Genomic DNA, 26805 nt, shown 5'->3' with positions numbered 1-26805 from the left:
TTTCGGAGAAAGTTCCCAGAAAAGTCCTCTTTAGGGGGATTGGCCCTTCCCTGTTATAAGGACTTGGAGGAGGCATAAAGTGTCAGTGTCTTCCTCACACCTTATGCTTTTTAGAAACCAGACTCCAGGGACAACATTGGCACGAGGGTCCTCACCTTCCCATGACTCTGATGCCTCCTCGTGAGGTTTTTCTGGGACAGGAGAGACACCAAAGACGCATATGAAGATACCAGTATGACACCCAACAAATGTCAAGGGGAGCGTTTTACTTGTCATTGCTTGTGGCTTAACGTAAGGGAACTGCTCCCCTAGGAAAGGGAGAGAAAGAACGGCAGTAACTGCCACGAGCAGTAAATGCTTATCTCATTCTTTAAGTGAAATTTTCCCATTTCCCACAGGATGCGTGTAGCAATTCAGCCCTGCTATCCTGCATTCAGCAGGAGAGAGATCTATTTGTAAGACAGAAAATTATGCAAGGAAAAGAAAAATGTTTGATCATTGCTAGCTAGTCACTCCTCCAGCTGATTAAAGCATATATATTCATACCTGCATTGTCCTGGCACTTAACGAGGAGTCAGGAGATGGCACCAAAAATAGCATGCACTCTGTAAAAATATTTACCTGTGTATGTAGCTGTTAGGAGGGATTAAGAGTGTTAGGCATTGATGGGACACAAGAAAGGAAGAGATCAGTCTGTTTATTCCACTTTCAAATATACGTGTTCTTAATTTGAAGTGCAGCTCTTGATGTAGTTCTTACATTATTTATTATTATTAGATACCAATGCCTTCTCAGTGTATTTATTTTGTTAAATTATATGTCTGAAATTAAATACAGCCTCTTGTCAGCTTTAATGTTCTTCTGTCTGTTCTTATAATTATTATTGATAAGAGGTGACTTTCAAGTTAACAGCAAGTGGATAGATAAGGCAGCCGTTATTATGATACCTGAGTGCTTTTTGGAAAGCTTAGCTCAAGGGCAAAATGTGTTTCCTCTGGAGCACGGGGTGCTGAATCCCCAGCCTGCAGATCACTGCTGAAGGTGGTGTTTACGGCTGTAGTGTGCTTGGCTAGCATCTGAAAAACTGGCCCCAGGCTGTACGCTTGTGGGCATTTGAAATCAGAAAGCGTGGCGGTTTTTGGGAGTGCACAGGGGGGTGCCTCCGGTGCTTATTTTGGAATGGTCAGAGGGTTTCTGCTCCTTTCGTTTCTGCTCTTCTCTCCTGCTCTCCGATGCTCTTCTCTTCATTCTCAGGTAGTAGATCCTGTTGGCTTCTGGGTAGGTGACTTTGCACAGTGGGATTTTGTAGATGGCTGGGTTGTCTGAATTTATCAGCAAAAAGAGAAGTGCGGAGAAGCAAAAAGGCCAGGTGCAGAGCGGCAGCCCAAGCTGGAAGGGGAAAGGAGAGTCAGACACGTGCCTTTTGGTACCTCTTCTTTTTTTCGCACGTTCCCTTTGCTTACTTCTGCCTGTTGCTAAATTCTTGTATTTGAGGAGCTGGGAGAGCCTGCGCTTTCCCTGAGGACAGTGTGACCCAGGACATGCCTTCCTGACCCGCCCCACACAGGATACCCCATTTGGATCCAGAGGAGGATGCCCAGATGCACCTGCCTGCATGTGAGCTAGGTTCTTGCTGGTCGCTGGAGGTCTGAGAAGCTCCTCTGCTACCAAATGTCAATCCAGAGGCTCACACAGAAGTATCTAGTTAATTTGAAATGCATGGGGCTACGTAAGACATCTCCAGAGCTCTGGAGACCTCAGACCTTTTGGAGACCTCAGACCTTTTGGAGACCTCGGTCCTTTTGGAGACACAGCTGTTGGTGCTGAATGGCACTTGGCACCAATAGTGAAGCGGCTGAATCAGGCTCCAGAGCTCTGCTGACTGTAATGAAAGCCAAGGCACCCAGGCGTTACACTTAGGCATTTGAATTCTCTGATAAATGAGCTTAGTCCTGCCCTCACTGTCCTGCAAAACGTCGTGTAACAAGAGTACTGTTCACACACATTCATCATCTTCAGTGCCCTCATGTTACTGGCATTGCATTCAACCCTCGATCTTGCTCTGTGACCCCTGACTTGGGGTCTGGAAAAAGCAAGATCACAACGAGAAAAAGTAAATGTTCTTTTTTTCCTGAAGCATCCCAAAACCAAGTCTGCTAACAAAGCAACCCATCTGCATGGACTTACGCAGTACTGAGTGGATGCCAGATGAATGTGTTCAATGCATAAAGCTGCTAGATCTAAATTTTTTTTTCTTTTAAGTTACTAAATCAATTTTATTAAAATATGGTTTTGCTTTAATCTCTTAGATCTTAAAGAAGAAACAAAGCTTGGCCTTTCTGGGTTCACCTCTTTCTGGATCTGTCCAGATACAATGATTTTGTGTTTAAGAGAACAGCTCGGCACCTTTTTAGTTGTCATATCCAGGTCAAACTTAAAAAATATCTGTGGGTAGGATGGGAGAAAGACCTTGGAAGAAGCGACGAATAATTTAGACCGCGTTCAAAAATATTGCCTGAAACTAAGTGTTGCATCTCAAACCATATGCTGTTGCTGGGATTCACGTAGAGAGGAACAATTATGTGGATAACATGCACCAAAGGTCTTTATAATCTTATTATCAGCTGCAAAGTCTGCAAGTGCACAATTCAACCACCAGAGACTCTGTACAAGACCTACCATTGGCTGCAGCATTTTCATTTCAGTGCTGTCAAAACTGACATGGAGAATTTTGCATCATTTCCTTAACTTTATATCATAACAAATTGAAACGCAGTTAAAGCAAAAAACCAAAAAGCCCCATAAAAAAATATCCAAACTTACGACAGATAGGGCATTGGCAAGACCTGCTCCAGAGTAGGCACAAAATAACGCTGAGAAAAAAAGATCAAAGACAGCTCAAGATGAGGAAAATATTGTTCATCTCTCCAAAGAAATTATCAGAAATAGTAATATTGTCCAAACACACACAAAAGTATCCTCCCAACTACCTGGTGTGAGGATTAATATTAGAATTCAACAATTAGTTAAAATGCCCCAAAGCTGCGTCTGGCTGTATGGACTACGTTTGGTCCTACCAGCTCCGTAGAGACGGGTGGTGAAAGAAGAACATGGTTTTGTCAAGAGCAAGTGATGATGGTATTTCTTTTCTTTTTAATTTCTTTTTAATTGGCACAACTTGACCTGTATGCAGTGGGGCATTGCAGAGACTCTCCACTGGTGGGGGGGCTGCAGAAAATCTCTGTCCTGTGGCTTCAAACCACGAGCAGTGAGCCCTGGGCCTTCTTGCCCCAGAATGTCAGAGCTGGCAAAACAGGAGCTAAGGCCAGGCACCCAAGGGCCATGTCAAGGAAGGGAAAGCTACTGAGCCATCCAGAAACTGCTCAGGGCAGAAAACTACTGAAATGCAAATGGTTGGAGGCTGGGTGAATCTTCACAGGAATTTCTTAAACAGGAAATTTCTTTTCTTAAACTCTTCCCATAGTGCCTGGTTTTGGCTGCTGTTGGAAATGGGGTCTTTGGGTAGATGGATTTCAAACTGGCCTTGTGCAGTTTAAAGCTGCCTTCTTGTGACACACTTCCTCTAACGATGTATAGAGTTATGAAAAGGCTGCTTCTATGAATCTGTGGAGTTGTTAATTTGTTAAATTTCTGCTGATGGCTTGTGCCGATAGCTTGTGCTCCTTTCACAAACAGTACTTCCACTGTTTCTAGATGTGTTTGAGTTATCGGGACCTAAAGGCCCTTCTCTCTGCGCATGCAGCTTGCACATCCAAGCTCGACTCTGATGCCATCACAGAAATAGCTCTTGCATAGTACCTAGTTTTGCAGCGGGGAGGTAGTTGACTTTAACCTGTACTGCTCATAGACTGCCTGGCTGCATAAATTTTTTGTCTTCCTTGTACGTAAAAGATACCTACCACAGGCAAGTGACAGCAAATGCGTTTGCCAGGTCAGGGCATAGAACATGCCCCCAATCGCAATGCAGGCGAGTGCGCAGTTGTAATTGTGCAAGCCAAGGTAGATGCTGTCAAACGGTGTTGCAACGCTCAGTGCTGCAAGACAAAAGGCAAGGCTGTGAAGTCAGGTATGAGGGGTAGCTGCGGGAGGACCCATCACTTGCTGGAAATCCATCGTCTCTTCCCTATGGCATCTAGACAAATTTAACCGTGCTGACACGTGCATAACATGCATGTGCAGAAGAAAGAATGAAACCAAATGAAGCTCATTAGTTTGGAGCTCTGATAATGTGCCGAGGGTTGGAACTTGACCCCGTCTCAAAGATTTCTTTCAGGTAAAACTTTCTGTTTATGCCCTGAGTGTGTTGTATTTAGTCCTCCAGATGATCAGATGGAGGATCCAGCCAGGGAAGCACCCACCTTCTCACCTGGGTGCACTTTTTGCAGAAAGCTGTGCTTATATGTACTCTTTAAAACTCATATGTACCCTGATCTTGAATATCAGAGGCACAGCTGAGTATCCTTTGTGGGACTAACCAGGGTTTTGCATCTCTTCCTGTTGACCTTTGCCAGATGTGATCTAGATACTAGATGTGGCCAATCCATCATTGCTGTGAAAATTTTCCACTGGTCAGGGAGCTGAGGGTCTGCTGCAAACCTGAGCAGGTACTTCTGCAGGATTTCTCATAGGCTTCAGGAGGACCAGTAGAAAGAAGAGCACAGTATGCACAGGCTGCCGTCATGTCACTCTTAAGATTAATATATTTACTGCTATAATGTCCTCATTTGTCTTCTCTTTCATCACCATGCTTATCCCCCGGTACTTTCCCCTGACCTTTATCTTCTAGATTAAATGTCAGACCTGTACAAAACTTGCCAGATACTCTTAACCATACAAATTGTAGAGAGTTTTGTTTAAAAACTTGACTATAAGGCAGCTCATATCTTGTACAAAGGGCTTCAGAGCACAGAGAACTTACTGTTGGATGACTGTGCCTTTTCCAAGGTTGTTGTCTCAGACTACACTCACTCTGTCGTATTTTTTTATTTCAGTCGGTCACGTAAGTGGCACTAATCTTGTCTAACTTTAGGGTCAGATTGATCTCACTTAATTTAAGATTGCTTCTCTGGTTAGTGGAGAGACAGGCCGTTTTGAGTCTCATTCATTTGTCTGTTTTACAAATTTGCGGCAGGACAGAACGAACCACATCCTAGAGAAGTCCATTTCTTTTCATTGAGTGATCAGCTCTGAGGCAAATATCTGCTTGTGATGGTAATTTAAAACTCTCGTGGAGGCAAAAGATCAGTTCTTAAACTATTTCTCTAGGTTTCTTTGTCATCACCTCCATGGGATTCGTCACATCCAATGGCAGGAGGGTTACACAAGGCGGAAAAAAACACTTGTCTGAGTTACAAATCTAATAATAAATTCAAAGCTTAAAGAAAATCTGCTTCTGTTCTTGCCTTCACCATATTGTGTGACCTTTAGTGAGACCTTCCAAATTTAGAGACAGTTTCAAAGATGATATGGCTGTCCCAAGTATGTCCAAGCCCATACAACTGTAAAGTCTGGACAGAGTCATATAACGGCTTGGGTCAAGATACCTTAGTTACAAAAATGACTTTGGTAAATATTTCTTACCTGAAAACATCCCCAGTGTCGATCCAATTGCAGCATGTAAACAAATAAGTGGGGAGGAGATAAGTAAAGCAACAAGAATGATGCCTCCAGTCCATGGGTTTTCACAACCATACACTTGACCAACACCGGCTGGGATGGACTGCAAGAGCTGCAGCAGCCAGTAGAAAAGGGCATGTTATTGTATCTCTCTACTCAGAAGGACACAGCAGTTATTTTGTCCAAGCTATTGGCTGAAAAGGAAAGGAAGGAACTCTGGCTCTGAGCTGGACTGCTGGGTAAACATGGGCACTCATGCCCTTCAAACCAGAGTTAGTGCATTGTTTGTTAGAATGTCATCAGCCCAAGGTGGACCTCTAAAATCACAGACTGGTTTGTGTTGGAAGGGACCTCAAAGACCATCCAGTTCCAACCCCCCTGCCATGGGCACAGACATCTCCCAGCAGACCAGGTTGCTCCCAGCCCCATCCAGCCTGGCCTTGAGCACTGCCAGGGAGGGGGCAGCCACAGCTTCTCTGGGCAACCTGTGCTAGGGCCTCACCACCCTCAGGGTGAAGAACTTCTTCCTTCTACCTAGTCCAAACCTGCCCTCTCCCAGCTTCCAACCATTACCCCTCGTCCTGTCACTGCAGGCCCTGGTAAAAAGTCCCTCCCCACCTCTCCTGCAGCCCCCTTTCAGCACTGGGAGGCTGCTCTAAGGTCTCCCCAGTGCCTTCTCTCCTCCAGGCTGAACACCCCCAACTCTCTCAGCCTGTCCTCGTAGGAAAGGTGCTCCAGCCCCCTGACCACCTTGGTAGCCCTCCTCTGGACTCGCTCCAGCAGCTCCGTGTCTGTCTTGTGCTGGGGTCCCCAGGGCTGGACACAGCACTGCAGGTGGGGTCTCACCAGAGCAGAGCAGAGGGGCAGAATCCCCTCCCTGGACCTGCTGGCCACACTGCTTTTGATGCAGTCCAGGATGCCATTGGCTTTCTGGGCCGCGAGCGCACACTCTTGGCTCTCATTCAGTTTTTCACCCACCAGCACCCCCAAGTCCTTCTCCCCAGGGCTGCTCTCCATCCACTCATCCACCAGCCTGTGTCTGTGCTTGGGATTGCCCCGACCCAGGTGCAGGACCTTGTACTTGGACCTGTTGATCTCCATGATATTCGTGTGGGCCCGCTTCTCAAACCTGTCAAGGTCCCTCTGGATGGCCTCCCTTCCCTCCAGCATGTTTTATTTCTTTTGTGATGGTAATATGGTGGTTGAAGGCAGGGTGGAGGTTTTGGCATTTTTTTTGGTGACTTTAGTGAAGGAGAAAAACCGTAAACTTCCTAGGCAGTGATACTCTGGTGGGGCTGGCTGATTTGAGTTTACTATATATTATATGAAGCATATCAGTTACTCTTACGCTGCTTTGGGAAGGTGACCCTCTAGTGCTAGAGCTGAATTGAGGGGACTGGGTATAAATGAGTTTCTGTCCCTTTAGGACAGTGACATTTCTTCTGTCTTTTCATATTGTCACTGACTGTTTTGCTGATGTCCTTTTAACCACATGTGGATGGCGGGAATGAATATCCCGACGTGCTTCTGTAGTGACAGCAGTCAAGACTTGTTTTGGGGTAGTCTAACTTTAGGTGGAGTGAGAGGTTCAGCACCTCTGTTCCCTCAGGCTCAATCAGCCTTTCTGCTGGATCAGCCAGCACAGTCCCTGGGGCTTTTATAGCACTCTCCTCTACGGACTGAACTGAGCCATGTATTTCTGTGAATATTGCTACTGGCTACATGTCATATAGCCATTCTGACCCATATGAAATTGTTATCCCGAGCTGAATGCATTCACTCTCAACTTATTAAGTAAATATCATAAGGTTGTTGAGGTGAAGCTTACCAGTGGCACATTGATTGCAGACCAGGTGATATTGGGCACTGATGCTACAGGCTTGATGAGGGTTGTAGGGAAGAAGGGGTTGTAGTGTCCTGTGGCTGCCAAGTACAAAGTCACGGCAATATTGAAGGGCAGAGTGAAAACAGGAAGGTCCCATTTAGTGAAGATGGATCCCAAAGCACTAGACAGGATTGGACTGAGAAGAGAAGGAGAAGAGAAATAAGATTTTCATAACAACTATAGTGGTGAAACACCCTACCACTTTGGCCATAACCTCTGGTAAATATAAGCCAATGCCATTCCTTTCAGAAACGTTGGGTAGTGAGCACCTTAATATATTATTCTGCATCAGACAAATAGTTGCAGAATGCTATTCATCTTTTTGCAACAGCTATCACGTTGGTCCATAGATGGTAGAAGCTCCACACCCTTCACTTGGGACAGTTGGCTGGTGTGGAAGCGCTCTGCTTGGTATGCTGAGCTCAGGGAGTCAATGAAGAGATGCATCCAGTACAGCATTTAGGAACAGATGGAGAAAAGTTATGTGACTTCTTATTCTGTACAAAAATCTAACATGAAACAGAATTTTGGGAATGCCACTTTGGAGAACTCTACATGGTATAAAAAGCTCCCATCTTGATGGGGCAAGAGGGAGTTAGAAATGTTGTCCTTTGTCTTTTGTGTGTTAAATAGTTGTAAGGATACCAGAAGATGGTTCTAGAAGAGAAATAAAGCAGAGGAAGTGATCAAAGAAGATGGAAAATTTTCCATTGGGAAAGATGTAAAATATTTACTATGTTAGACACTATTTTGGGGGAATGAGGAGTCCTTAGGACATACAGAGCCTGACAGAGTATAAGATGAAGTCACCACTGTAATAGAGCTGTGAAAGGTGTTGTGCCAGACACAACCCAGACCCTGGCTGATGTTCCTGCTTATGTCGATGAGACTGGTGTTACTATGTGCTGCCTAGGTACCACCCAAAATCATATGGCATTTTCTGATAACCAAGTTCAGTTCTTAAGAAACATGATTGAGCATATTGAGCATACAAAGCATTTGGGGTGACCCTCAAAATATTTAGAGACTGAACACTAAAAAGCACGCAAACCTTGAGATACCATGACTTTTCCCAAAGTTCTTGGCTGTAGAACCTGGCATATAAAATTCACCACACCTGCTTTCCTCAGGACATTTCCAAACTGCCTTATTTCTGCTTGAAGTGGGTGTCCTGCATGAATGACTTTGTGGGACCATATTGGCAAGATATCTTCTGCTTTTTACTGGGCCCAGAATGCTTGTGGAAGAGAGTGAATGCCCAGGTCCTGTCCTTGATGTAAATGGCCTGTGTGGTGCCTGTTCCAGCTGATCTTTTCTGATATAAGTGAGCTGAATAGCTCTTATGGTCAAGCTCCAAGGAGCAGTGGACATTTCACAGCTTACAAAAACTCAGTTTTAAGCACTTGATTTTTTCAAGAAGCTGCATTTGAGTGCTAGAAGGTCATTAAGCTGGTTCTAATAAAAAATCTCCACCTAAACTATTTGGCATTTCAAAAGCAACATCTTGTGTCCTGTTGTGTAGATACTATCAGTGGAAAAAATGCTTTGTTCTCCCTGTACAATATCAGATGAAGCCTATTCTTTTATGACAAATTTAGTTCCCAGAGCAGTTTACAGATTTCCTTGCTTGTAGCTGTAGGGAAAAAAAAAAAAAAAATCATCGCTTCAGTGAAAACGGTGTCCTAATTTCTGTGCTGAAACACAAACCTTCTGCCAGTGTATACATCTTGTCAGGAAAAAAAAGAAACAATTAAAGAAATGCTGACTTCTAAAGCTGAATTTCAAAGTATCAGATGAAAAAAAATCACTGAATTGTCTAATTTCGAAACCTTTTGGCTCTACCCTAGAGTCTTGTGAACTAAAAGAACAAAGAAAAGTTTGAACAAAAGGCTCCAAGGAATTCTGGCTGACAAGATGAACTGAACATTCTTGCAAAATGTCCTGGGTTTTAAGAGGTTGTTACAAAATGACCTTTGCTGGGAGTGACTAAAGAAATAAAACGTGAAAAAAAATCTGATCTTAAAAGCTGTGGAATGCAATAATGACTTGCATCTTACCGCTAACAGTGATTAAAATGTGACTCTTGAATTAATTTCAGTTAAGGCTGTTAAATAGATTCTGCAGTGCTGTTAGGGTCCACATTTAGAAATGGTAAATTTCATCCTGAAAGGACATTGTCTGGCGTTCGGAGTTACTTGGAGGAATTAAATTTGCTCATGACTGGTTGCGTATCGGAGAGGGGGATTATTGAATTCAGCCTGAGGGAGAGCACGGGGTCGGTTCAGCATCTGGATGAGGAAGAACCGTTGTGGTCTTGGGCATGACGACATCCACCCTGAATGTGCCCTGCTGGTGAGGGCCATTTGCAGAGCATTGAAGTGGGGCTTCTGCTTTGTCAGTGTGCTGTAACCAGCGTTGCCTGTGCACTCAGCACCCCACCAACTTGCCTCACAAGCTCTGTGTATCAATGAACGCCTCTTTCCAGTGCCACCGTGGCTGAAACTGCTGGCGTAGGGGCCTGGGCAGAGGGGACTTCCAATGTGTTTAAGCTGTATGTAGCAGGACTCCTCATTCTCCGAGAATTCTCCCTAGGAGGAGAAGTGGCACTTACCAGGCCATTGATACAACTGCCACAGGAGAAAGAAGCCACCAGTAGTAATCGCCTTTGTCGGAGAAGACGGCCATGAGCAGTCCCACCAAGATCCCGTTATAGCCGTGCAGCCCAGCTGCAATGGCTGATCTGTGATGGAAGGAAAGGTTTGTAAGGTATCACGCTGTGCTGAAGGTGGCCTGTCACAGGGACCCACCGAAATGTGATTTATGTGTCGTGCTCCTGGTGAGGGGAGTATAGGGGAGGGATGAAAAAGGGGTGAGGTTGCTGCCATATTGCGTCGCACTGGTATGTGGAAGGGGAGAGTCTAGACACCGTCAAATGATGATGATCTAGGGAGCTCGTTGTGACCCAAAGGACCCTCATGGCTGTGACAGTGGCTATCAGAGAGTGATAACTGTCTGCTCTCACAAAGGCAGCCAAATATGGGGACAGGCCTGCTCTTCCTGGACTGCAGCTCTGTCCTCACCTAACTGCTTCCAAACTGTCTGTAAGGAAAGCTGGTCTGCTGCTCTAATACACACAAATGTGGAGCTATGACCCATCAGCTGGTTCCTGCTATCATAACTATCAATTTTTATTAAGTGCCCGTACACGGGGTACCACCTACCTGTCCTGACTGAGGGCCAGAGCCGTTAATGTTGACACTGTTGTTCCAGTACAGCCCGTGAGCATCCACCAAGGGCTCTGGATGAAAAGCCCCACTAAAATGATCAGCCCGCTGATAGGGTTGTTGACAAACATCACCTGAGAGGTCCCTCGCAAGATCCAGTCCACCAGCTGAAACATTAGGGGCTTATCTGGAGGAGATCACATAAAAACATTGGTGATAAGTCATCATTTCAGCAAAGCACGGTCTTCTCTGCAAGTTGCTTTCTGGACACAGAACAGAGGCGATGTACCAACAGGACTGTAAGGCTGGTTTCTGATTTGTTGCTATCTGAGCATATTTTGGATCTGGCACTTGAGAAGCTAATAGGGATGGACTGGGCACTGCTATAAAATTCATGGAGGGATTCATAAAAAGGTGGTTTATTTATGGTGGTCAAGGAATAGTCTTTCTTGCATTGTAGATTGCTTAAGATCTGCTATAAATTTAATGAGGAGATAGTCCCTTTTTACTGTATAATTCAGATGCAGAAAGGTACTTTGGCAAAGAATGAAACTAGTTTTTACATGGGTAGGGAAACATGAAAAGAAAACACTTTTGCTGTTTTAAGGACCTGGAACATGGAGGTCTGCTGTATGTAGGAGATGGGGTCAAACTGTCAAAGGTGTCTAAAAAAGTAATTTGGGGTCCAAAGAACCTGAATTAAGAGAGTAGTTACTATAGCTTGGACTCTACTCAGGAGAAAGAGGCATCTTTGAAAGACAAAAAGCCATTGCTCTTTGAAGAAGACTACTGAACCTGAACAGAGAAGGTGGGCACCAAACTTGGGTACCTCAGGTGGGTGCAGGGGGGAGGTGGGATGGGTGTGGGCCTGAGGGAAGCCTGTCCGAGGGCATCTATGCACAGTGCTCCTCATGATCCCCATGGGCAGAGGAGCGTCTTGTAGCACTACAATAACTTTTTGCTGCTGGCTCTTCTACTGCAAATTGACTGGAGGTCTTTTTCTGGGAAAGGTGAAACTATTTCCGTACTGTTGTGTCTTCTTAAACGTGATGCAAGAAGAATAAATGAGAAAGAGGAGCTACTTACGTGTACAATATGTTCACGCAATATGTATATTCAGCGTTCATCTTCTTAAATATTTAAAATTAATTCAATTACTTTAGATTGTTAATTAGACACAGCATAAAGTGCCAGACTACTTTTTGAATCTGGTCGACCACTTATTCCCCAAAACTCCCCTCTCCCCTACTCCCTCCCTGTGTTGCATTCACAGTCGAGGCTCAATTTTTGCTTTTTGATGAGAGTAGCTTAGGTAGAGGGTCTCTGAAGGGCTGGGTACCGCTCTGCATCTCTTCAGCATCCCTGGCAGAGCCCTCCCAAGAGGCCAGAGTGCAAGTTGAGGGGTGGCTTCACAAGCATCCCCCAGGCTGTGCATTGTTGGGGAGCCAGGCAGTTACAACCAGGGAGGAGTGAGTTCCTTAGAGAAAAATAATCCAGCTTTTCTGGAATAATTATTACTAATATTTGGTGTTGAGCTATGAATTATGTCAGCAATACTCTTGGTTTTGGACACAGGTATTAACTATAAGTATTCAAATATAACCAGTGGGCAGTAGCCAAATCTTTTCAGGACATTGAGTAAGAAAAGCTGTCTACCAAGCACAGACTACTAGAGAAAACAGGAGGAGATGATCCCCTGTGGCTGGGGATCACACTGCCAGTCTGCTGAGCTCTCTGCCTGCAGGCTTCTCAGCCCATGTCCTCCACCAACGATAGCCACTGCACCGCCTGGCTGTACATGGCTGTCTCTCATTTCTCTCCTGTTGCTGGAGTTGTACTGCTAAAGAACCTAGCCTTGACAGAGGACCCACAGTCTTACATAGCCTCTCAAAGCCCCAAATCCCTAGTAATTCTGGGTAACGCGGACCATCTGCTCATGTATAGTTCCTGTCTGGACAGTAAACCTTTGAGATCAGTACTTGCTTTGTATTTCATAGCCACATAACAGCCACAGTGCTTATTGCTCCCCCCAGGCTGGTAATACAAGAGCCTTTGCCCACATAATCAAGAGTCAAGTCCCCTTCCTCAGCCCACACACAGACAAGGAGACGGTCGCTGATCCAAAGCACTTACAAACAAGACTAAATCCTCAGCCCTGGCGTGTGATCCTGGGCACCGCTATAAGGAACATGATGCTAATGACACATAACTGATTAAGTGTAAAAGATGTCTTTTGCCTGTGCTGAGTTATGCCTGCAGCCATGGTAATGGCAAGAGGATGCAGTGAGATCCCCTTCCTGAGAATAAAATAATTTGGGTTAAAAGGCCAGAAGTTTGCAGTGAGCTTGGACCACGCTGCCTTTGTTCTGCCTGAGGGGGTGAAATGGCCCCTCATCTCATGCCCCAGCACTGAAAGTAGTGTGGCAATATAGGTATTCCGAGCTAGTTCTTCTTAGCCACTGAGCCCCAAACGTATCCCCATGCTTACTTTTTATCCACTCTCCATATTCTTTCATTTCTCCAGTGAGATACCCGAAAACGTGGCAGAGCCGATTTCCGCTTCTCCACAGCAGGTCCTGGGCTCTTGGCTTCTGCTCTGCGTACAGCTGCCTCTCACCAGGATGTTCAGCCACGACAACCTCTCCAAGCTCCATCTTTTTTCGGTGATGAGAAGAGGTAACTGTAAATCACAAAGCCCATGCGTTAGAAAACCTTTTGGGTTGTGCCCTGGCAATTTTCTGCTGTACTTTAGAGCCCCATGGTGATATCCTTTCTCAAAGATGGGATGTTTAATGAAGAAGTGACCTGGCTGAACCCCTGCTGAGAGTAGTGCATGTTGCTGCCCAGGGCAGTGAAGTCTCCTCTTCTGGATGAGGACCAGGCAATGAGCCACTGCTGTCATGGAGCTGTGACACAGAGCTGCAGGGGGAAAGAGGGACGTGACATGGGTGCCCTGCAGCATCCCACCCTCACGCTAGCTCCTGACATAGCATGTGACAGGCTGCTGGCTGGACAGGGGACATAACCTGTGTCAAATAACTGAGCGGTACCTGCGTGCTCTTGCAGCTACCAAGCAGGGAGTCTGCTGAAGTTGCAACCGTTGTTTTGCAATGCAAATTGCCAGTACAGTAGCAGACAGCAGGAGACAACAAAATGCTGAAGGAGAGGCTGAAGCCTGTATCCCTTTTGATGTTTTGAGCTGGTGCCTTCATATATCACAGCAAATCTATGGCCTTTCCGTGCTCCTCGTTCCACATCTGCCTTTGATAGACCATCGAGAGCAAGCTGGGGTAGCATCAAAGTATTGCACGGAAATCAGAAACCACATGTGGCTTTATACAAAAATGAGCACCTTGGCTCAGGGCTGTGTGCTCTTCGGTTAGCAGGTGAGTGTCCAGCAGGGTTTATTAACCTCACAATTGCAGTTGCAGGGCTCTGTTCACTAAAAAGCCCAGTAAGATATTAACCCTTAAGAAAAAAATACACTGCACCGTACCGTGGTGAGCTACGCTGCAGATTACATCTGCAAAAATGTCACCCTGCTTTCTGAAGGACTCTGGCATCAGGTGGCCTGTGGTTTTGCTCTGATCCTTTCGGAGCGGTGCGGCTGTGTTTCTAGGTGTTGCCCAAAAGCGGACTGTGTTGTGAAGTGCCTGCCCCTTGTTTCGTGGAATATCGGCACCACCTTCTGGCGGGAGCCTGTTTTTTTTGGGTAGCTCAAACAGGCTGGCTGTCAGTGTTAAAGACTGTAGCAGCAGAAGGGCAGGTGGGAAGGGATGGCTGGTTGAAGGGAAGGCTGTTTTGCAGAGAGGAACGCTGACAGGCGGGTGGTAAAAATACACGTGGCTCTGAATGCCTTAGTAAGAAGGTCCTTGAGCATCAAAAGATGTTTTCCCTTCACCCCTGGCAGCACAATGCTAAGTGCAGCCCTGAGAATGTATTAAGCTGCGCCTGTTGTCTGGTGCTTTGGCTCTCTCTGCCGGCAGCTAGTCCCAACCGCAACACGTCTTTGTGATGACCTTCACACACCAGCATCAGCCTGGGGCTGGATGTACTTGCTGGCAGGAGATGTTGTTAAGTGTAACTGTAAAAACTAAACATAAGCATCACTCAGTTTGCTTGATCCTAAGAGGCGGGAGGATTATAGAAGGTATAGACTGGTCTAGAGCAACAAATGTGGTCGTGCAAGGAGTAGACACCCCCAAAACCTTGCTCGTGAGTGTCTCATGGGGTCATGAGCAAGAAGGTTCCCAGGTTCTGCCCAGCCACACTCAGTGCAGGAATAAGCAAAGAGCAAATGAAGAGGGAGAGGGTGGGTTTATTGTCCCTCTTCTTTTTTTCTTTTTTACTATCGGTAATTTGATTCTGGCCAGAAGTTGAGACCGATCCCTGGTTTCAGTTTAAGGCAGCCTTGGTGACCGTCTTTTTTTTGGCTAGTTCTTTCTGCCTAGCCAGGAGGACATTGGTGCAGGGGACATTGAGCAGGAGTCTCCAGATCTCCTCCTACATATCCCCTAGGCTGAAAGTATTTGCAATGGTCAGTTATGGTGAATTTGCATCCCTCTGCGGTAGGAAGAGGCCAAGTCCTGCTGGAAAATCAGATATTTGTGCCTGGATACATCCCATAAACACTGGGCTGTGTAAGATCCGTCACTGCCCTGGGCTTCTTGCTTGTCGGTGTAGCCCAGACAGAAGTCAACGCATCTCAGCTCAGAACTGCCCTCAGACAGTACCTGTTCTTCCCATTGGCAGCTCAACCTGGGTGCTCCAGTCAAACACCTAATTTTTTTGGGGGGAGGACACAGGGTTTGAGGTCAACAGCACAAGCAGAGAAGAGATTCTAGAGCAATGCCAGGCTAGCACCTGTCTGTCATAGAGGTTGCTTTCCCTCCAGAGATTAATAGTCATATTTAGCAAGTGCGGCTGGTATCAGGGATAGCTATTCAGTGCTGCCAATTTTGTTTGTTTGCTTTTGTTCCTTCCAGAAGTCTTCTCCAAAGAGCTTCAAGAGCTGATGTGGGCTCAGACAGTTGCACTGGATGCATGTAAAGGAGACTGGAGCATCTCTTATAATCCTGAAGTCTCGGGGATGTATCAGTGAAGAAAGGGTTGTGGCCCCTTTGCTGTGAACAGTATCCACCACCAGCAACGGAGGGCAGCTGTTACCAGCAGGGACAATAAATACTGAGTGATTCTGTCTATTTCTTTGTAACACCTGAAAAGCTCAAGCTCATTTTAAACGTCACCAGTAAAAATTACTGTTCGGTTTTACAAAGCAGAAACATCACTGCAGAGCTTCTAAAGCCTGTATTTACAAGACTTCACTGCTCAGTTCCCTCTGAAATTGAGACGTGGGACCTGTGTGCTTTTAAAATTCTTGTCCTTGCTCACGTGGTTGAACCGTTAGGGGTTAAGCGCAAAACAGTCATGTTAGAGCCCTTTGCAGTCAGTACAGAGAGAGGCTAGTATCTTCAGAAAAAGTGATTCATGTCACTCGTCTTACATATGTATCTGAGATGTGAAAAAAAAAAGGTGTCTGTCTCTCTGTTTCCACTGGCTGCAGAGGGAGCCTGGTTGCTTAGCTTTTAGAGGGCTGTTTTCAGGCAAGAGAAATTCCAGCCTAAGAGATTTTGCCAAGGTCAACCTTGAAGTTTATGGAAGTAGGATCTGGAGTCCCAGGCTAGTGCTCTAAATCACTGTGCCGTCTGTAACAGGCCTGTAATCTGCATCAAGAAGGCCTCAAAGCTCTGGGGGTAAGAAAAAATTACAGTCTCTTCTTATGATTCCTGTTTGTTTTCTCCCTATGGATTGGGAGGGAACTAAATCTCTGCTTGAAGGGAGCACGCTCACCCACCTCAAATGCGAAGGCAACCTGGGACACAACTGGAGAAGATGGCTGAAGAATTTTCGAATTTTGGGGGAAAGGAGTAGTGCAGAAAAGGGATATGGGGATGCTGGAGTCCTCTGCACTGCTGCAGCAGTGAATCATGGGGCTTTACAGAAGAGTGGCCCAAGCGGCTGCAACGCCTAGAGAAGGTCCTGGAGGGCTATGATGGGCACAGTGATCCCTGCAGGAGCGTCACCCTGGAAAAACACGGTTTCTTTGCAGCGACCACATGTCAATTGACAGGCTTGTGCTCAGTGGTACGGGCTCCATGAATAACAGAGAAATCATTTGAACAATTAGCTAATTAGGGCTTATGAGAGCCTGAAGCACTTATGGCACACCTAGGGCTGATGTGGAATTCCTTGAGAAAAGGGCCTTTTGTCAGCAAATACTGATTCATCACTGTGGTAATGAGCTGTCCTGCTCCTCAAGAACATTTATCAGACTGCAGGGCAATGCCTGGTGGTTAAGACTCATCTCTAGACCTACCTGTGCCTGCGCATTCCCGAACAGACAGCTGCTGTAGCACACTTTTGAGGTGCAGGATGCTGATAGCACACACCCTTGTACTTCTAAGCGTCCCAGAGTAAGCACTGGTTTCTCCCGGGCTTGTGCTGCTAGAGAAAATGTTCACAGCGTAGCACCCTCACACAGCCTGCAGTAATCTAGTGGCCTCATGGAAAAAAAACCAACAAAACAACTGCAAGTGGGCTGTGAACAGGGACGGTGGATGACCAGGGTAATGGGTGATGCATTAACACTTGCACCAACTTTTCTACAGGGCTGATGTTTGTGTCAGGGTCTTAGCCTTCTGCTAAGGTATCTGAAGCCAAGCCTGGGCAATTGGTCTTTCCACCTCTATGCTGAGATTGGAAAAGTGTTGACTTCAAGGGATGTGACCTCATAAGGGCCTTGAAAGGAAACAGTTTGTAAAAGCGTGTTGCTCTCAGAAGAAACCATAAAGAAATAGAAAAGAAATACAGTGTATAGCTAGAGGGCAAAACTTTGTGATGGTGACAGAATGCTTGGCTGAGTCGTAATGACTTTACCAAGCAAAGCTCTACCAGGGATCAACCCGTGACATCGAAAACAAATGAACAAAGCAGAACATTTCAGAACAGTCACTGAGGTTGAAGGGACCACAATTGCAGAGAGTAGGTATGAAACACTTAGCCGCAGACCTTTAAAGTAAAAAATAAAAAAATCCACCCAAAAGGAAAAAAAATGCTCAAGTAAACTTGTTTCCTATCACAGGCGTTATAGGAAGCCACATTGCAGAGCAGCTTTGTCATATCTGTACAAACACAACTACCACACAGTAGTTAGTAATCAGGATAGTTTAACTTATGGGGCTTAATATGCCTTACATCCTTATTTAGACACTTGGCTTTTACAGTGTGGTCTTGGAGTCTTTCTGTATCTCCCTTTCTCGGGCTCTGTGGTATGTAATGCAATACTTTGCTCCAAGGCGATACTTTTCTTTAGTGCTTTTATTTTCCCTCTGTTGCAGCAGTATCTCCCAATCTGCCAAACGGAGGCATATAGTTTATTTAATGGATTGTCCAAGTGTCTTGGACAGATGCTGTGCTCGTACCATTTCTATATGCATTGTACGTATATACATATGTGTGTGTGTAACTGTGGAGAAGGAGGGTTTGAATTCCTTACTGGGGGGTCTCCTGAATGGTGTTTGTAGAAGGATTCTTCCTGACTCTCTGTAGCCATTTAAAGGCTTATAGTTTTTGGCACTCTCTATGGTCAACGTAGACTGATCGGTATCATCTCTGGGCAGTTCACTCGGATGTATCAGACGTCATCCTTGGGATGGGATGGATTTCCTTCCAGAGGGGTCTGTCTCACCCCTTTAGTGGCACAGAGGGGCTAAGATGGGCATCGTGAGGCTGGGTGTGGGTGTCTCCAGTGGGAGTGTCTATGTCTGGGTAGCTTGCCTTGACTTCCAGTGAAGAGCTGGTCAATATATGGATCTAGAGGATGACTCATCCCCTCCCATCCTACACAGATGAATCACGTCCTAAATTCTGTTGCATTTGCTGTCTATAATGGGAAAGACAGACAGCTCACATGCACACAGCTGCACTGCATATATGTAGGGAGAGGGGTGATGAATCTCAGCTAAGTGACTATCCCACAGTCATTTGGGAAATCTGTAGCGGACTGGGGTATCAAACAAGGACACGTTAATGTTTGAACCAAATGCCTAATACATGAAGAATTTTCAAAATGTTAACCGTTTTTTTTTAATAATAAAAGTAGTCAGACCAGGTAGATATTTTAAGACACAAAAATCCTGTTTTCCTGCATATGGTTTCAGTTATAAAACCAGAGGGGAAAACAAATAGAGAAAATATGAAATATAAAAACCGTCACTTCTAAACAGAATGTTTTTCAAAGGTTTCCATGAGGTGTTGGCTGCTCAGCAAAGCAGACTGTAAAACAACTTTACAAGCCACATTTATTCTAAGAGCTCCACTTATTGAAGTACAATTCAAACTCTTGTTCTGCCGGCCAAGTTCCATAAATTAAACACTTGTCCAATAACACATACCTCTCCACTTGGAATCTCTGTTTCTTTTTGGCTTTGTATATCTATGTGTGTCTCTCTCTCATTCTTTTTTTTTTTTGTTTTATCCTTTGCAAATGGAAATAAAAAAGGTTTGCTTTTTTTAGGAATGGGTTTAAGGAATAGACCAGTAAAAGTAAAAATAAGGAAAGGAAAAAGAAAACGGGTCGACTTTTTAGTCCGGCTGATGAAAATGAGAGTTTTGTTCCATCATTTTACATCTTGGAGATAGTGATTTAAAGCCAAGGCTAAATCCACAGTGTGAAGCTGCAGGATGTCAAACATCTAACTGAAGTAGTGCCTCATTTCCATTACGATGCACTGGGCATTGGGTGTTCAGATGAACCAGCAAGGTGACCTGGGAGCTGAGAAGGCAGGTGGGACCTGTGCCCTGCTTTCAGAGAGAACCGAATTTCCCTCCTTGCCTAGAGTGTTATGGCCTTAGAGATGTGACCATCAGCAGAACCAGCCTTTACTTACAAGAGAAGGGGTCGGGGAGGTGTAAGATGTCCTGGGGCAGGAATGGGTCTGCAGATGTCCCAAGGAAAAGTCTTGTGAGCACTGCTCCTGGGCTCACTGTGTCTTCCCTTTCTCACCCTCTTTCTCATTTCTCTCTGCCATCACCCCTACCCATCTGCAGCTCTCCCTTGATCTTTCGGTTTGGTCTAGAGCCTCACATCCAGGCTGTGTCTAAATCTTGCAGATTCTTTCTGCTTGATGACTTTTGAAACTCGATTTTCTTGTTCATCCAAGAAGCTAAAACTCTTACCTAATCTCTCATCATATCACTCACCTTTTAGCACAACATCTGCCTTTCTGGTCTTGATAGTCATTCCTGCCCTGTAGTATCACCATCTTCCTGACTTTCACTTGGACGTGACCCTCCTTCTCCTTCATATTGACAGTGAGCTGCATGTCTTCAGTTTCAGTGCCAGTCATTGCTCTGTCTCATCAGGAGTGAAAAATTAATTTCTACGTTCACCTGACCCATAACGCTGCCAGAAATATTTCTAAAGATTCTCTCCTATGATACAAAGCTTAGATGTCCTAACATGAGCTCCAGTGGAATCAATGCCTTTAATCCAGAGAGCAGCAAGGTGGGAATAATACAGCAAGAAACTGGATGATATCTCTGCTTTCTTGTTAGGTCACATTGGAAACTTGGAGAAGTCAGATGCTGAACGTCTCTTGTCAATTTAGAAGTAACCTCCTAAATGAGAATAATCCTTTTTACTCACTATAGTGATTCAGGGACTTACTCTGTAAGGCTTGAGTGTGGCAGACATGGGCAGTCAAACTTGAATCAGGTTGGAGCAGCTAGAGAAATTACTCTTCGCTGTTGGAAGCTTCTGCCCGTCTGAGATACCGTAACTGATGGGTATGAAAGAGAGGACAGGGAAGGAAATGTGCCTTTAGGACGTTTTACTGTGGAAGGCGCCTGATTTAATTCAACTTCTGCTGAAGGTGCTTTTAGGCAGCCTATTTGTGTTCAGGAAGCTTGGAGTAGCTCTTGTGGTCAGTCTCAAAGGCTGGGGACTGACCAAAAGACAGCAGGGACATAAACTCCCTCTGAGAGGTGGTGGTTGAGGGTGATGATTACTTCTTAAGCTGCACGCCTGATCTGCAAAAGGTCAAAGAGGGCTTTGAACAAGGAAGTTTTCCCGTTTCTCCATGTGGCTATTTAAGTGATGCCGTAAGGTGTTCTTGCTCCCTGGAGCACCAAAGGCAAGGTAGGGTTGGAGCATCCATGTCTCCACCACTGATCTGTAAGGCCAAGGCGATCTGTGATCTGCAACGCTTCCGTGCACAAAATTGTGCTCCAAGTCCAAAAATCTAATGTAAACAGACACTGAGAAACCTTGTCTAGACTACTGAGAGTTATTTTGCTGCGCAACCTGTAAACTCTTCTTCTGGGCTTGGATATCATGTACAGGCCATGGGGGGGGGGTTGGCAAAACCCTTCATTTTGGTGTGAAATACGCTGCCGGTTCTGCTAGTTTAGGTTAACAAAGCTTTGCCTGTAAATACTTTAACTGCAGTAACAATCACACGGTGTCTGCTATTCCTGGGCTGACCCAGCTGAGCACTGCACTGTCTTTAACAGGGCGTAGTAAACCACAGACTGTAAAGTGCTAGGTGCTGTTCACAATGAATAAAAACGTCAGAGCTTGGCCAATATTTGGTTAAATCTTGAAACAAAACATACAACATTTTAATAGGGGAACTGTAAAGGAATTTCTCCATATAGTTCACATCGCTTGCTCTTTAATAGAAAGTTAATGGGGATTTTCTTTTTAAGATAGCAACAATTTATCATGTGTTTCCCTGGTAACTACAACACCATGAACCTTCCTTGAAAACTCCATTGGGATTCCTACAATGTTAGTGAGCATAATGAATGGTAAATGTAAAGCAAACCCATTGAATCACTTTATTTTAAATTCTGGCAGAGACATAATTTCCCACAGTTCATAAACATTTACAAAAAAGGAGTTTACATGTAGGAAAACAGTTGTTTTTATCACTCAGATCAAAGAACACGTTTATCTGGATGTATGGATGCATTTTCAGCCGGTTTTTGAGAAACTCAGGTGACAATCTTTAAGAAGCTTCACAGGCTAATACCAAACCTTTGAAGTCGGCAGCTTTGCTCACCTGAAAATACAGACATCACTTCTGCTCTCCGTTCTGCATGAGCCTGAAGTTTGCACTTCAAAGATTATAGATGACAGGCCAAATTTCCCGAGCTGCTAACAGCACTGGGACCTACCGACTAGAATAAAATGAAGAAGTAGGACGCGTGGCAGGATACAGGGCTTTTGTATCCGCACCAACGTAGCAATCTCACGGATGAACGGCACTTGCGCGCTGGAGGAGCGGCCTTACTCCTTTTGGGCGTGCAACGGAGGGATTCTCCTGATGTTAAAGACCCTTTTGTTGGACTCTGAGATGGAAGAAGTGGAGAGGAGCGAAAGCTGCAGATAACAACTTTGCAGCTGCCAAGACTCTGGCAGGACCTGGCACTGCTCCATGGCCTGGGCTTCCTTTTCTTGCAGCAGCTCAAGCCTAGAGTTTACTTGGTGGAGTCTGGTTTTCATCTCAGGTTTTATTTCTCTGTGGTTAATAGAGTAACACTAATATAAGCGAGAGAAGGGTCATATCCATCAACCACAGTGGAGCTGCTCTGGGTTTGTGCTGTTGTACATAAAAGCTGTTTCTGATGGTGTTTGCGAGTAGGGGGTTGTTTACTGCAAGAGCCAGCGAGGTTTCTGCATGCTACTGAATCGGTGCACATCCCCGGGCAGGTCTGCACCACCTTCCACTGGTGACTACATCTGTGTGTTACATCCACATTACAAAGCGTATCTATAGCCTGAGAGCTTCGTGAAAGACTGGAGTGCTATTTTGTGGGGGAATTTGGAAGGGTGTGCAGAACAACCCCACTCCGTTGCAAAAATCTCTAACAACAAGAATCTAAAACGGCTATTATTTTTAAAATTTGTATCTTTCAAAATATTTAATTTTGCTTTAGTCTTTTAAAAAATGCAGTATTGCATATCTGCAATTTCAAGTTACAGACGAGCTGTGGTTTCAAAACAGGAAAACTACAACACTAGAAGCTGAGTAGCACTGAAGATTTTCAGGAGAAAAATCACAGTCACCTGAGATTTCCACATTTCTGTTAAGTTCTTTGTTTTATGGCTACATTGTTTCCCCCTGGTGCTTTGCTACTGTGCTGTGAGAACTGTATATCGTATACTGAAACATCAAATACCTCCTGCCATCAGATGACATCTTTGGCGTATTTTGGTGGGCAGTATGTTTGTGTTCACATGGGATGTCCGAATCATACGCAGAGCGGTGACAAGAATCTAATAAGGTTGAAAGCATGTGAAACCTGATTAAATAATGTTTCTAATTAGAAGTGGGTATTATTTATCAGAAATTCATAAAGCTTTTAAATTAAATTTGAGGACTGAGAGGGTCAGATGACATGCACAAATTAGTTTAATCCTAATTCTAATATGAACGGGGGCACGTGGTCCAGGAAATCTGACTGCTGCGGCAAAGCTGTTAAACGGGGAATTTGTGGAGGGAGGGGTAAAGGAAATTTTCACTTTCTCAGGAGAAATGCCAGTGAAATTTTACCCTGGGCAGGATAGAAGATGTTTTGTGAGGGCCTCCTCTGAACGGCGCTGAGAGGTGCGGAGACAACCTCCCACCCCTAACACTGAAAGGTGAAAGTGCAGGTGTGCAATTGCTTATTCTCCTAGCATGCTTATGGGTTGGGCAGGATTCATTTTGGGAGGATTCCTAGGACATGTGCACGTTGGAGGCTGTGTTGCACAGCTCAGCAGATCTCTTGTATCTTCAGTGAGCACCACCAGGCTTGCCCTAATGCAGGCTGGAGCTGTGGTGGCTACTTTCACTTTGGGACTTGTTTTGTTTCTTGTAACTTTCACCTCCATTTCTCTGACTGTTGCATCCCAGCCTGATTTCTTGGTTCTTTGTGCCTTCCTGCACTGCCTAGGTCTGGATAGGTATACCTAAGGGTCTCTCATACCTAAGGTCTTAGGTAGATGACCTTTCCCAGGTGACCTGCTCTGGGCACCATGATGTAAGTGTGCCCTATGTGCCGGGTGGGCAATGGAGACGTTGGTGGCTCACACTGAGGCTGCCTTGAGTTGTGTCTAGTGTTGTCGGCGTTTCAGCCTTCCCATGGATGCAGGTGACGTTATCTTGGTTCCCAACATTCTCCTGGTTGAGGACTTCAACTAACTAAATCTGCCTTTTGTTTTCTGGAGACTGACCGAGTTATGGACTTAGAAATAGTGTCAGGGTTAAGATTTGTGAAATTCAACACAGTTTGTCCCAGTTTATTGTTTTATTTTTCATGCAGAGAGCTTTTTTTTGTATTTCTCTTGGCTATGGTGGGAGCTGGGGCCAGTGGATACCTAATCCATAGCTGACATCGGAGTAGGGCTAGTGCCCATGGTACAGGGGATAAATGAGACTAAGCTCTGTGCCATGATACTTTTTATCTGAGAGACTGATGCTTGTGAGGAAAGGAAAAGGAGAGAAAAAAGAAAGAGTATTTTGCAATACCTCCTTCTGCATTTCATCTGCAAGTGTGAGTACTGTAAATAGCCCAGCCAAGGGTTGGAGATGTGTTCAGATTGGACTTCCAGAGAAGAAAGATTGGAGAGCCAGGATTAGGTCAATGTTCAACTTATCCAGAGGAAAGGGAAGGAGGGAGTGGGAGTTAGCGACCAGATTAGAGTTAAGGTCTGTGAAACAGGGAAGCAGAGCCAAAGTCGTAGCCAGTTTCTGCAATTCATACTTATTTATTCAAGTGGAAAGAGGTGGAAATGTGGTACTGGTGTCTCTGTGTCATGTATGCCCAGTTTCACCCCGTGTGTGTGAATAACACCAGGGTCACTCTCACAGTTGGGTGAAGCAGTTTGGGGCTCACCTTTAGGCTGAGCAGTGTGCATTGCCTGAAGTTTAAGGTTAGTTACAGGTGCAGAAGTGATTTGAAAGAACATGGAGGCAGGTGTTGGGAATTTAAAATTCAAATTTGTTAATTTTTTTTTAAATTTAAAAAATATTGCAATTTTAGAATTTGTTCAGGCCAGATATGTTGATGATTTGTATGTTGTTTTTTAATTTGCTGATTTTTGGTTAGCAGTGTGAGCATGAAAGAAGCCAATGTTCAGGACAGGTTATGATAATGAAAAGAATTGCTGAAGAAAGATGGTTAGGATTGAGTTTTATTGACCCTGTGGAGGAAAGTTCTGTGTTGATCTCAGTCGATTTTGTTGCCTTATTCTGAATTTTTCCTTGACACATATTCCTGGCACAGGCTGGGCTTAGACTAAGGATAACCTCTATGAAACTGGTGACTACAGAGCTACAGTAATTTTCAAATTTGCAAGTTCTGTGGTAGAGAATATTGATATCACTTTATTTGAATACCTTAAGCTCAAGTTTCTTGTGGTGCTTTACACCTTTCTCATTCCCTATACTATTGTTCAAGCTACTTTTACAGGATTTGAAAGATGCATTACAGACCCAAGCTTATAGCTGAACTTTGGCATGTCGGTGAACGAAAATACAGAGTTTGCATCAGCTTACTCACAGTAAATTTTCACACAGAGGAACATGCCTTATCTATAGCCAAGGTTAGGTTTAGTGCTAAGTTCTATCATATTGCTCAAAATGCAACATTTTGTTTCAATGAAGGCTTCCAGTTACGTGGAGGAAATATCTAACTAGTGTTAGCTTATTTAAACACCATACTCTTAAGCTTGTGTGGCCTTGAGTGCCTTGTCCATGGCCAGTGCTTGGGTAATATAGGGTTTATGAGACTAAAGGATGCATAACAAAGCTTATGATATACATTTGCCAGTTGTACTGGGGCCAATGCAAAGGTTCGAATTAGTTTGGAAGGTCATGAAAAGTTGAGTTGGAAAGCAAATGGTTTGGCTGAAGATTGCCAGCTGAAAAGAGAAGAGCCAAGGGCTGCTTCCACTTGCTTTGAATCCCTTAGTCTGAACACTTCATTTGGAGCCAAAGTTGGGGTTAGACTTCGGGTCAAGATGCACCCAGGGGTCCTTGTTATGGACCAAGAAACCTCTCCACGCGTCTGCTCTGGGATTTGTTTCTAGGAAGAGCTGAAATGCTGTGATGACACAGTCAATGAAAAGCAACAGACTACATAAATAATGTTGCCCTTGACACCAGATATATCATCTCTGGACCACATTTTTTGTCTTCCATGACTACAGTATAAGCAAAATCTCGTTGCTGATTCCCGTAACACATCATGAGTAAATACTGCTTTTTAGGCAGAGGGCTGGGAGTTCCTGTCCCCGTCCCTTCCCTTTTGCCACGAGGGATGATAAAGCTGAAGCTATCTCAGAAGCTACCAGAGAGATTTTAGTAAGAATTTTAGAGCACCTTGGCCAAAAAAAATTTGTGAAAGAGTAACATACCACTTCATATTGTGCTATAGTAGAGGAAAAGTTTAGAACTCTCTCTCTCAAAAAAATGTTTTTGAGAGAAAGATGCATTTTATTGCTAAAAAAGCAGTTTCAGGTCACTCCACATCTAGCAATAACAGCTGTATTTAACAGAGTACTTTGTCAGGAAAAAAAAAAAAAAAGATCAAATGCAGGGAGGGTAAATCAAACAGTTACAGTCTGGATGCTTTAAAGCCTAGTTTAGCTAAATTCAGCGATAATTTTTCAAAGGAGAAAAATACTGCAATAAAACATTTATTGTGTTTTCATGCTTGTTTTCATTCCTTTGAGAAAAAAGAAACAGTTTAAGACTCATCCAATGCTGATTTTTTTCTTAGTTTTTCAGTTAAAACATTAAAACAAAAAATCAGTTATTCACAAAGTCTCATTATAAGTTATACTAGAGGAAAAAGTTGTAAGACAGCTTTTTGTTTGGCCTGACCCAGTACCATTCAAGACGACATCATTTGGTTTAAATGGAGATTGGCAACGTCCTTAGTAAATATGTGAATGATTAAAGAAAACCAGATATTCAGAAATTAAATAGGGGAAAAAAAATATCTGAATGT

At 44.5% G+C, this 26805-nt stretch overlaps 1 protein-coding gene across 1 annotated transcript; it reads right to left on the bottom strand.

Annotated features, from left to right (window-relative positions):
* Positions 1-1119: 1119 nt before the first annotated feature.
* On the bottom strand, positions 1120-13400 carry LOC104353740 (urea transporter 2-like). Its single transcript, XM_009960429.2, has 8 exons — positions 13235-13400; positions 10744-10933; positions 10134-10262; positions 7466-7658; positions 5602-5749; positions 3921-4055; positions 2824-2873; positions 1120-1389 (listed from the first exon to the last, which is right to left on the bottom strand). The coding sequence occupies exons 1-8, from the start codon at positions 13398-13400 to the stop codon at positions 1120-1122; spliced, it is 1281 nt and encodes a 426-aa protein (XP_009958731.1).
* Between the last annotated feature and the right edge of the window lie 13405 nt (positions 13401-26805).

This window comes from Leptosomus discolor, chromosome Z, assembly GCF_034619465.1.
Source record: "Leptosomus discolor isolate bLepDis1 chromosome Z, bLepDis1.hap2, whole genome shotgun sequence".
Classification (NCBI taxonomy): Eukaryota; Metazoa; Chordata; class Aves; order Leptosomiformes; family Leptosomidae; genus Leptosomus; species Leptosomus discolor.
This window is presented reverse-complemented; position numbering and strand designations above follow the sequence as displayed.